Below are 11,030 nucleotides of genomic sequence, written 5' to 3'. Positions count from 1 at the left end.
AACCACAATGAAAACAATGCTACAAAAGGAAAACAAATGAGAGCTCAAAGTGAGCTCCAAATCACAGTCAGTACAAGTCTGAAAACAGGTAGGAAAGTATGTTTTTTTTAATCTCTCACAATAACAAAGATAGTTCTTGACTAACAATGTCAAAATTATAGAGGCAATTATAGAGGTTTTATTTCCACTTGTTATTTGCTGCCATCTTGCCTCTGATATTTGCCATCTTTTTTTTTTTTTTGTATACAGCCCACTTTCATTTAATGTCAGAAGCACACTAGGAGGGGTACAATGTTTCATAGGAAGGAGGGGCGTCCAAATGTTGGGCTGTGTTGCTCCACGTTGGCCGGTTGGCGACGTCGGATGTTTCGGGCTCAAATGCCGCAGGACTTGGCTGATGTCGTACGTCAGGAAGGACCACAACTGGAATCGTGACGCCCTCGTCTACTGTGTATTTGATATCCACGTAGACCTGTCAAAATGGCGTTTGTTGATTTTCAAGAGATAAACAATAATATTCATACATAGATTGTTGTTCTGGAATTGTAATTTAAGGAACATGATCGTTTTGGTCATTGCAATTTGCTGTAGCTTTTGGTTTTCTGCATGATAAACATTTTGGAGTTCATTCATACTTTAACAATAGTATTGCCATTTATACTGTCGACAAAGTAAAATACAGTACCTACAGTATGATAATCCGATAGTTAGCCTATATGAATAGTGTGTATATACTGTAAACCCAGACTCATTTATACCTATAACTGCTTATTTGATTTGATATATATATTTTTGGGATTTATTTTATCTATTCATTTATTGAACAGAATTTAATACCAGAATAGAAAGAGGAAATAAGAGCAGTTGCCTCATGCTGTCAGTAAACTTGTGTGGTTCACCTTCAGCTCGTACTCCAGCCTGAAGATGGAGCAGTTCAACATGGAAGGTGGTAGTCGTCTGGGAATGGGGATCTCCTTCATCACTGTCTTTTTGCTAGTGGACGCAACAGCCGGGGCCTCCATCTGAAGGATTTTTTTTACAACTAGACTTTGCAGACCATTTCCAAAGGAATTCTCCTTCAGGTAGAACTTTAAAACTGGTGTCACTGAACGAGTTGAATGGTTTAGAATTTCAGCTCGCACTCGGAGTGTTTCGCCTATAATATGAAAAAGGAAATGTTGATAAAAGATGCGGAGCTATATATATATATATATATATATATATATATATATACACACACACACACACACACACACACACACACACATATACATATATGAGACAGTTTGGTGATTTCAGGGGATCACGGGCTTGATGCAGTTCCAACCAACCATTACCCCTCATTCACATGCATACTTTTGCTCACTTTAAAATACGGTGTTTTGTTTCACAAAATGATTTCTTTTGATTTGGGTATCAATAACGTGGAACAAAATGTTTTCCATGTATAAAGAATAAACCTTGTTTGTATCCCAGTCTGTCGGTGTAAACGTCCATTGTAACTGTTCCAGAGCCGAAGAATTTGACACTTGTATTCTTGCAATCATGCTGAGGCACCTGGGGAAAAAAAAAACACTTTGTGTAAAGTCACGAATGTGTTTCTTACAAATAGCTTCCTTTTTATTTCATCCGTCAGAAACTCATTTCTTACCATAATTCCAGGAATAGCCATGGCTGGTTTTGAAACAAATTTGAAGTAGGTTTCAGTTTTTTTCAGCAGTTTCATTGATTGTTTAAGCTCTGCCTTCAGCTTATGAACAATTTTACATAAAGTGCATTTGAATGACGATGGCATTTCCCTGGGGAGGAAAACAAAAGAACACAGAAATTACCTGAAGAATAGTAAAATCATGACATGGCAAAACAAAATAACTGAATACCTCTCAGGAATCTTGAAGGAAAAAGGAAATGCGTGTCTTCCTTGTGCGATAACTTTGGCTTCACCTGTATATAATTAAATTCCTTCTATTTATAAAGGCTTAACATACAGTAGTGAAGTATTTGCACCAGGAAAATGCCTCTAGAAGGCATTTGGGGGGGGGGGGATAAAAAAATCTACATCTTACATTACCTTCTTGTCTTGCTTCTTCCAAAATTTGCTGTCTAATGGTGTAATATTTCTCATAAACACTAAAACTGCTGTCTTCATCAGTCGAATGGGCTTCTCCTTTTCCTTTTGCGATCAAAGTCAGCGATTTGATTTTAGTTTCTTTTGACACCTCCACAACGATTCTTCCTCTGACAGTATCGCCGTTTGTGAAGCCGTTTTGCCGATTGATTGCATCATATTCAATTGAGAAATTTGTGATGGTCATTCTCTAGAAAGATACAAAATGTTCACATTTACAAAGAAGCTGCAGTTTTACACCTCATGTGCAGACTGCGCGCCCTATTTATGTGCTTAGTTTTTTTTTTAAATCACTTATCAGCTGAGGTCTGGAACAGGCAGTGGTTAGTCAGGTTTTTTCACATTTTAAACTAAACGTGTTGGGTTAGTTGAAACAAACAAACAAAAACGTTTAAATATAGTATAATGTACAGTTACTTTTTATTTTGAGACAAGAGGTAGAAACTATTATACAAATAATTATATTGCCCAAGAAACGACATATTGTATATAAACTAATGATCTCAGTATCAGTTTACAGCATCTTATGTCTTAGAAACCCAGTATTAAATTATTGATTCACCATAGGAGAAATGTTAACAGTACATTTAGCTTAAATGTATTACTTTGAAATATAGAACACATTGGTTCATTCGGTAAAAAGTATTGTATTACTAAAAAGAGAGATTGAAAAAAAAAGATAAAATAGTAAAGTAGCAGTCATAAAACCACATAAGAAAGAACATTTACTACGATAATAAAACCATAACACAAACATTGCGACTTTTTAATGTGTACGATTAGCTCTCTGAACTCCCACTTTCAAAATTTTGCTTTTTTTTTTTTTTTTTTGTTTCCCCCAGTGTGGCCGTAATGCTCCTAATTGCTCATGTAAAACATCCGAGGACAAAGTAAAGTTTTCAATACACTTGAAACTTGTGACCTCACATAAAAATGACACGACAATGTCAATTTTAATAAGCGGTTGCCCCTGCGACGCAACTCCAGATACACGGAGGAAAATAGATGGATAGATCTGGAATTAAAAAACTGCTAGTTATGACATACATCTACATATATCAACATTTTTTAAACAAAGTTTTAACTGGGACGAGGCAAAAGTAGCAACAACACGTATACATAATGTACTATATCATAGAGCAATCTCAGGAATAATAATAAAAAAATAAAAATAAATAAATAAAAAAAGATGATCTTGAGGATCTTTTGGCATCGGCTAGCTTATTATTTGCAGTTTCATTGTTCTATCTCTAGATTTCATGTTGCACATGTTCCTACGCACAAGTCCAAGTTGGTAAATCTCATAATATGGGAATATTTGTATACACTTATTACACAAAATTCAATGCATACGCACGGTTGATAAATGAGACCACTGGAACTTTTCTGACACACCTCAAAAATATCTAGAAGAGTCACGTTAATTAATTGCATTAGGTTAACATTTGAAATAAGCAATATGTAGCTGTAGTGTACCCAAATCTGGAGAAATGTCATCGCTGCTCACTGTTTACCACCAAAGTCCATCAAGGATGGGTACATTTCATAAGCTTCATAGGGAGGTGGGGAATTGAAAGGCGGTGGTGGTGAAAAGGCATCCCAGGCTGGCGGGTTTTGGCCTCCAAATGATCCAAATTCAAATCCAGCAGAAGCCGACGGCAGGCTTGCTGCCATGGCGGCCGGAAGAATGGTTATGGGAAATTTGATCTTTGGGTCTGAAGCGTACTTTATATCCAAATAAACCTGTGGAAAAATTAGAGCCACTGTGAGAAATGTGAACTGAGCCTTGTGAGATTGGTGCCTTTGGACATATTGTTGTTGTCCAATCAAAACTCTGTACAAATTTGACTTTATAAATAATGTGGCAGATCTCCTGCATATAATGGCTGCCACAAATGTCCATCAACAAAGGCCTCTGGTTTTGGAGGAAGAGCAAGCGCTCACACACCACTAGCAATGGTTCAATATTTCCATTTATTGATACTTGAATAAGTGAGGAAAAAAAGAAAATTTGCTTACTCTGAGTCTGTACTCTGCTTTGAGTATTTTACAGTTGAGGATGGAAGGTTCCACATCATGGGGGATTGTCATGACCCTTTGGACTGATACGCTGGCTGATGGAGGGATAGGCTCTCCCACCTCTTTAAAGAGGTCTTTAGTATCAAGCCTCCTCTTTCCCCTTGCGAAGAAGCTGTGCTTTCTGTAGATGCAGTACTTGGGTTTGATTTCACGAGTGGAGTTGTTCTGAATGGAGGCGGAAACGTTTAAGCGCTCTCCTGTAACACAGAGCAGCATGGACTCAGCTTGTACGCCCCAGACATTTGGGTTAAGCTTAGTCAATGTAACTGTGACTACTCCCACCTTGGAAGAACCCAGATTTTTCAATCTTGACATCCATGGCGACAGTTCCAGAGTTGAACATATGCATTTGTTTATCCTTAGCATCGTGTTGAGGTGTCTGAAGGAAACGCATGAATTTGCAACACGATCACACAAGCTGTCCATCTGCACTGTGAGAGAGTCGCAAACTTTCCAGAAATACAAAACATCCCCTCAAATGCAACAGATTACGTTTAATGTGTTTACCAGTTCTGCCTTCATCTTTTTTTTTTTAGTCTATGATACATTCATTTCGATGTATTTTCAGACTTGTCATGGACTAATATGTTAAAGACATACCCCATTTTTTTTTTTTTTCCAACAGAGGCGTGACCGTGACTGTTGTTGACGAGGGTTTGAGGTTAGTCAGTAAGCCCAATAGGGCCTCACAAAATGAATTGAAGATAGGGTTAGAGTTGAAAGGAATCAATATAATTCTTTCTTAGTTTGAAGTAGATTTAAGTAGTTGAGCAAAACATACTGGTATTGGTCGAAACTCTTAAGTGTTCACATTGTTTGTTACTGGGGCCTTTATAGTATCCCCGACTGCATTGATGTCTGGTTTGAGGACAGAAGGATGGCCATGTGTCTTGTTATTTTTAAACTGTTATGTCTTGTATTTCAACTGTGGGTTGAAAAGGTGGTATGACGATAAATAACACAGCATCATACTGGCATAACACAGTGTGACACACAGTTCATTCAAAAAGATGGGGAATGGACAATGGTGAAGTGTTTTCTTTTCTTTTTCCTGCTTCTTGGAACACCTTAATCCAGGGGTCACCAAATTTTTTGAAGCGAGAGCTACTTCTGAGGTATTAATTAGGCTTTACACGATCAGGATTTTTGGGGCCGATCACCGATCAGCGAGTTGAAAAAAACGATAACCGATCCGATCACAAGATAGAGGAATGTGTCTATTTAAATGACCTGTTTATTTACTGTATATACTTGCTCAAAAAATTATATTTACAATCAATAATGTATCTTTGTTCCTCTATTTATACCAGTGAGGCAGACAGAACAAATGAATGGTCTTCTATTAGATGGCAGGAAGTAAATACAGTAATTCATGTATCCACTTTTTGTGACATTTTTGTTTGGCGGTGTGCCGTGAGATTTCTAATTGTAAAATATGTTCCTTGGCTCCATAAAGGTTGGAAATCACTGCTCTCGTCAGATCGTGTATTCTAATCAGTCAGTTCAAACCAACATTACAGAAATAATAGGTGCTAACTTACTAGAATTGAATTACTTTATTTTATTTTTAATTAAATGACTTCACCCACACTGAAACTTGAGAGCATGATTCGACAGAACAGCGACATGTTTACGTCCAACCGTTCGTGCTAGCACTAGCTTGCTAGGCTACATAACGTTTTTGTTGCCTGCCTGCGAGCCGTATCGTATTAAAAGTATGGGAACATACCTCAAGCAAGCCTTAAACGAACGTCTTCTCCTGTCCTGAGCACCGGTGACCACCAACACACGTTTCCCCCCATTTTGTCCTAAAATACAAAGTCGCCGCGCTCCACTCTTGTTGTCGTGGCCACGGTAACGCGTGTATCCGGTCGCATTTGAGTTGACTAGATAAAGCCCAACGATCGTAAAAAACGGGATGCGGTGGTATCGGAATACAAGATTTTATTGCGGTAGTCTGACATACTGCAATCGTGAAAGAGCAAATTTGTCTTGTAGTCTGATCCGGGCATTACGTGTTGTCTGTCTCAGACGTGTTGTCTGTTCCACACCGCCGATGTTTTATTTTATTTTTTAAAAATTATTTCTTTGCCCGTCAGATATTGACAGTACTATGTCAAAAGACACGCAACGAAGCTAAAAATATACTGTGCACGCAGCGACGCAGAGTTAATGTCTTTTGCGGAGCCGATCAATGACCGGCGAATTATGACATTAAACCCGATCATCATAAAATGCTAAATATCGGCCGATACCGATCAACCCGATCAAATCGGTATAAAGTCTAGTATTAATTGATGTGAAGGGACACCCATTTTGATACACATTTATGAGACAAAAGATTTGCTCAAATGGCCTTTCATTATGTTAGTATTAATAATTAAGAGACTGATCATGTTAATGATTTCTCACAATAATTATCAAGGATTTCACAAGGTAGGGAACAGATAGATACATATCAATATTCAACAATTTATTTCTCTAAAACTCTGCAAGAGTTTACATTTTCAAATGATCACTTCTACAACATTCCAAACAAATCACAATGTCCCCTAAGCGGTAAGCTAATTTTAAAACAGGCCCATGGTCTACTCTTGTGAACCTTGGGGGCCCACGGGCACCGTGTTGGTGACCCCTGCCTTAATCTGACAGTGTTCCATTTTTGAAAAATTGGATGAACACCCAAAGGCTATTGGATTGGAATCTAAATACCTCTGAGATTTATACATTTCAATCGATCGAACATCTTAGCCGTTTTTCTGCGCATGCTTTAGCCTCCGTGGTTGACATTAAACAATATTTTTTTTGACAAGCGAAATCGAGAAAGCCAGATGGGAGTGTATTTGGACAGACATCATGGAGGAAAAGTAGTGTTCAGCATTGCAAAATAAAAATAAAAATATGTTGCATTAAAACTTCCCTGACAAGTACAAATTATCCGAAATGTTCCTTGGGTAAACTTAAGGTAGTAAATGTAGTTGATGACCACCCATCTCTAGCCACTGATCATAGATTTCAACTGAGACTGAAAACGTTTAGTTTTCTGAGACCGAAAACGTTTAGTGACCTAATCATGTCAGTAACCTGAATAATTATGCACGTAAATTTCTGCATTAGCACAGATTTGTAATGCAACTCTGCACTTACCATTAGTTGCGTCATTTCGGGGGTTGCTTGTGTCACAAAAGGAATCTTGATGGTATCTTTTTTGCGTATCCTCATGGATCTACTTAGCTTGGTTTCCAGCAGGTACACAATTTTACCAACCGAACCAGTGAAGGAGGAGGGCATTTCCCTAATGCAGAACATTAGACCACCATGACTTTCAAACAGATAAAGCATACAATCAAATACCAATATCGTCAATAAGAGGATTTTTTTCCCCACATATTCAACTCTTTTCTCCAAAAAATTAGCGCATCAAACACAGCCGCAAGATGACTTACTGCAAAGGGAACTGAAAGGAGAAGGGGAACACATGAGATCCTGGGGCAAGTACATTACTACCTGGAAAAACAAAAACATAATCAAAATTAAAATGACATTAAATCTAGCTGGCCTTGCAAGATGAAAAAAGTACAGCATTTTGAATGCTTACACGTTTTCCCATTCTGATTCGTCAGAAGTGATTGACCTTCGTCTGGTAAGGAGAACAAAACGTAAGTTTTTAAACTCTCAACTCAACTTTATTTATAAAGCACTTTAAATACAACCACAGCTGAAAACAAAGTGCTGTAGACAGATAAGAATCAAATTTTAAAAATACAAACAATTGGAGATAAACAAAACAGTAAAACATAAAAAAAAACAATAAAAACGCGAAAACAGATGCCGAGTCTTAAGCCAACGTGAAAGCCAAAGAAAAATGGGGTTGAAGGCGGGTTTATTTCCATGACGTCATTACTGCCACGTCATTCTCGCTGCGCCACCGAGTGGGCCAGTGTGTGAAGTGAATCGGGCATTCTCGAAATATAAAAGATGAAATACTGAAAAATACAGCAAGATGCTAGAGGAGCTAAAAGGCGTAATCAGCATTGTGCCATCCCCGCTAGTAGTTTTTAAAAATAGTTACATACTGCAGGTTTAATTTAAGAAGTGATGTTAGTTAAAAGAAGCGACAAAACCCCTTAAAAATCTTACAATTACTGTACCTGTCTGTACCTTCACAAAAATGGCAAAAAACAACTGTACATATATGAGAACATCCCTTTCCCCCCTAAAAAAAACCCCAAAACAAAACGACAAAAAACACTTATGTACAAAAAAAATAATTTAGGTATTATTAGGTCTTATTTATCCCAAATAGTAAGGCTAAAAAGGCACATCAGACATTTTATTTTATGAAGTGGTATATAAATATAGTAATTTTATTTTAGATCCTTAACTCTCCAATAGACTATCATGTTCCATTACTAAAAACACCAAGAATTTTAAGTTACCCGTTTCGTCATGTACGATTTCACGGATGTTTAGGTTTTTGCCATTGTATCGAGGTCCATTTTCTATGCTACTGTCCTCCAATACTGTTAGTGCAGTTGAAAGTCGGCTGCACACTTGAATATGTTCGTATAACTCCGTAGACATATAATTCTGCACAGCGTGTAAACAAGCATATGATAGCCAGCAGGGGATCGTATTTTTTATTTATTTTTTTATTTGTATTTTTCCTCAGATAAATGTGAACTAATGAAAAATATCGTGGAACTGCAGTAGTTAGTGTTCCGATGATAATGAATGCAGGTTAACTGTAACGGTGAGCCCGTTAAGACTTCCCGTTAATGGCAATAGTTCCAAATTCTTCCTCTGGGCTACAAAAGTGATGCGTTCGTTGCAATGGGGGGGGAAAAAAAACGGAAAAAAAAAAAGAAAATATAAGCTACTTACCGGTAGCGTTTCCGTCTCGAATAAAGTAATGTTTGATGCTGAAGTACTTGTCCTTGGAGTGGTAAGTCACAGTCGTTTGGCCGTATCTCTCGGTCCACAACACCTCGGCTTTGCCCTTAAATGTCACGCACAGCGACTCCACTTTGCACTCTTTGGCCACTTCCAAAACCACTTGTCCGGCCACAGGGTCGCCGTTGGTGAACGTATTTTTCTCGCTGACATCGTCGTAAGTGACTTTAAGGCTCTTCACTGTGCTCTGCATGATTTGCAATAGAAGTCCTGTCGCTTTTTCTGCCCAAACCACAAAACCACTGTTTTGGTAAAACCCTTCCGCAATGGGCGCGTCATTCTGCTTATTTGCCCACCCACAACCCCATTTGCTCACTTTAGTCATTTGTACTCATAATTCAAAAACGTTCATTCTTCACTTTTAAAAAAATTTTTTTTTAATCATTATTATTTTTTTAAATGCTGATTCTGATTATAACAAAAACACCCAAATACATTATACCATAGGGCAACTTTGTCATTAAAATATGGTACATAAAACCACGGGCATAACCACCACTACATGGACAATCAAATGAGATCAATTATTAACAGGAGTGTTAAACTCTTTTTTTTTTGTGGAGCACATTGTTGGTACAGAGTGTCTTTACGACTCTGAAACCATATAAATGTTTCATCACCTCATCATAGTACAGTATTACATATACAACGTCAAACATTTTGAAATCAGAAGTCAAGGTTAGTTTGTTCAAAAATGGTTTAAGTTACTGGTAAAAAAAATAAAAATAAAAAGTTACTTTTCGGTGCTTTTTGGTTACAACTCGCGTGTACTTCTTATACAAGCAGTACTTGTGCCTGATATCATGAGATGATCAGTGTAGAATATACAGTAGGCCACCAACCTAATGCCTTCCCCTGCAAAAACAAATACATTTCAGGGTGTGCGTCATATCTGTCACAACAAAACAAATTAGTTCAGATTTTATTTTATTTTTTTCAATTTCAGGGTGTAGAAGTGTTTACAGAGTGCTGAGTGAGAAAGGTGTTGATTCGATTTCAGCACTTCCTTTGTTTTGCACCCCTCCCAACTAATTAGCAATACCACAGCGATATGTCTCAATTGTTGATTCCTTATCCTAAATCCTTATCCAAGTGAAAGGATACAGTGGCTATATAAAGTCTGCACACCCCTGATAAATGCCAGGTTTTTGTGATATAAAAAAAAAGTAGACAGGGTAATTAATTTCCCTGAAAATCTCCACTATTAATGTGACCTGTGACCTGAACAACTCAATTGGAAGACAATAAATCTTTTTGAGAAGGAAAGTTAAATGCATTGATTTCGTCTACAAAATACTGCCTGACCAACTTCTTCACCTCTTCCCCACTTATTTATTATTATTATTTTTTAATTATTTCTCTGGAGGTAACTTTTGTTTGTTTCCGCCGGAGGCTGTGTTGTTAGGGGAACGTTTAAGTGGCGCACATTTTTGTTTTGTAAGAGGCTTTGATTCATTGATCAACGCGCGCATATGTACTAGTCTTCGACTAATGGACTTTCAACGTCACCGAGTTTAACTTGCACGCTTGTTTGGCAGAGTGAGATATGTTTGCATGCTTTGTTGTTTACTTGGTGCTTAACCATTGTAGTCTAGTCTGTCCAGTCTTCTTCTGTTAGGTTTGTTTAGAGCACAATGATGCGGCTCAATCTTTTGTTGTACAGTTACATTAATGTACATATATGTTTTGTACATGCAATAACCTTTGATATGAAAAAAAAAAAAAAAAATACGGAAATAAACGCTGAAAAACACATCCACGCAAACAGCAGGTAGGACAAAAACACAATACTAGTTACTATAGTAATAATCAAATATAGACATGATTTTCAGCCGGCTGAGAATGAATATTGTAAATAACTGACTTACCA

General features: G+C 37.4%; 1 protein-coding gene across 2 annotated transcripts; it reads right to left on the bottom strand.

The window, feature by feature from the left end:
• Nucleotides 1-89: 89 nt before the first annotated feature.
• On the bottom strand, nucleotides 90-9,411 carry LOC133399847 (arrestin domain-containing protein 3-like). 2 transcript variants are annotated; one of them, XM_061671783.1, is made up of 12 exons: nucleotides 9,092-9,411; nucleotides 7,806-7,847; nucleotides 7,654-7,714; nucleotides 7,355-7,502; nucleotides 4,490-4,586; nucleotides 4,148-4,404; nucleotides 2,072-2,318; nucleotides 1,881-1,944; nucleotides 1,652-1,799; nucleotides 1,461-1,557; nucleotides 900-1,156; nucleotides 90-472 (listed from the first exon to the last, which is right to left on the bottom strand). In XM_061671783.1, the coding sequence occupies exons 1-12, from the start codon at nucleotides 9,351-9,353 to the stop codon at nucleotides 278-280; spliced, it is 1,875 nt and encodes a 624-aa protein (XP_061527767.1). In that variant the 5' UTR covers nucleotides 9,354-9,411; the 3' UTR covers nucleotides 90-277. The 2 variants fall into 2 exon arrangements, with proteins under 2 accessions (XP_061527767.1, XP_061527768.1); XM_061671784.1 differs by lacking the exons at nucleotides 4,148-4,404; nucleotides 4,490-4,586.
• Between the last annotated feature and the right edge of the window lie 1,619 nt (nucleotides 9,412-11,030).

The sequence above is a fragment of the Phycodurus eques genome, chromosome 3 (assembly GCF_024500275.1).
Source record: "Phycodurus eques isolate BA_2022a chromosome 3, UOR_Pequ_1.1, whole genome shotgun sequence".
In the NCBI taxonomy this organism is placed as follows: domain Eukaryota; kingdom Metazoa; phylum Chordata; class Actinopteri; order Syngnathiformes; family Syngnathidae; genus Phycodurus; species Phycodurus eques.
The sequence above is the reverse complement of the archived record's forward strand: the minus strand, read 5'-3'. Positions and strand labels throughout refer to the sequence as shown.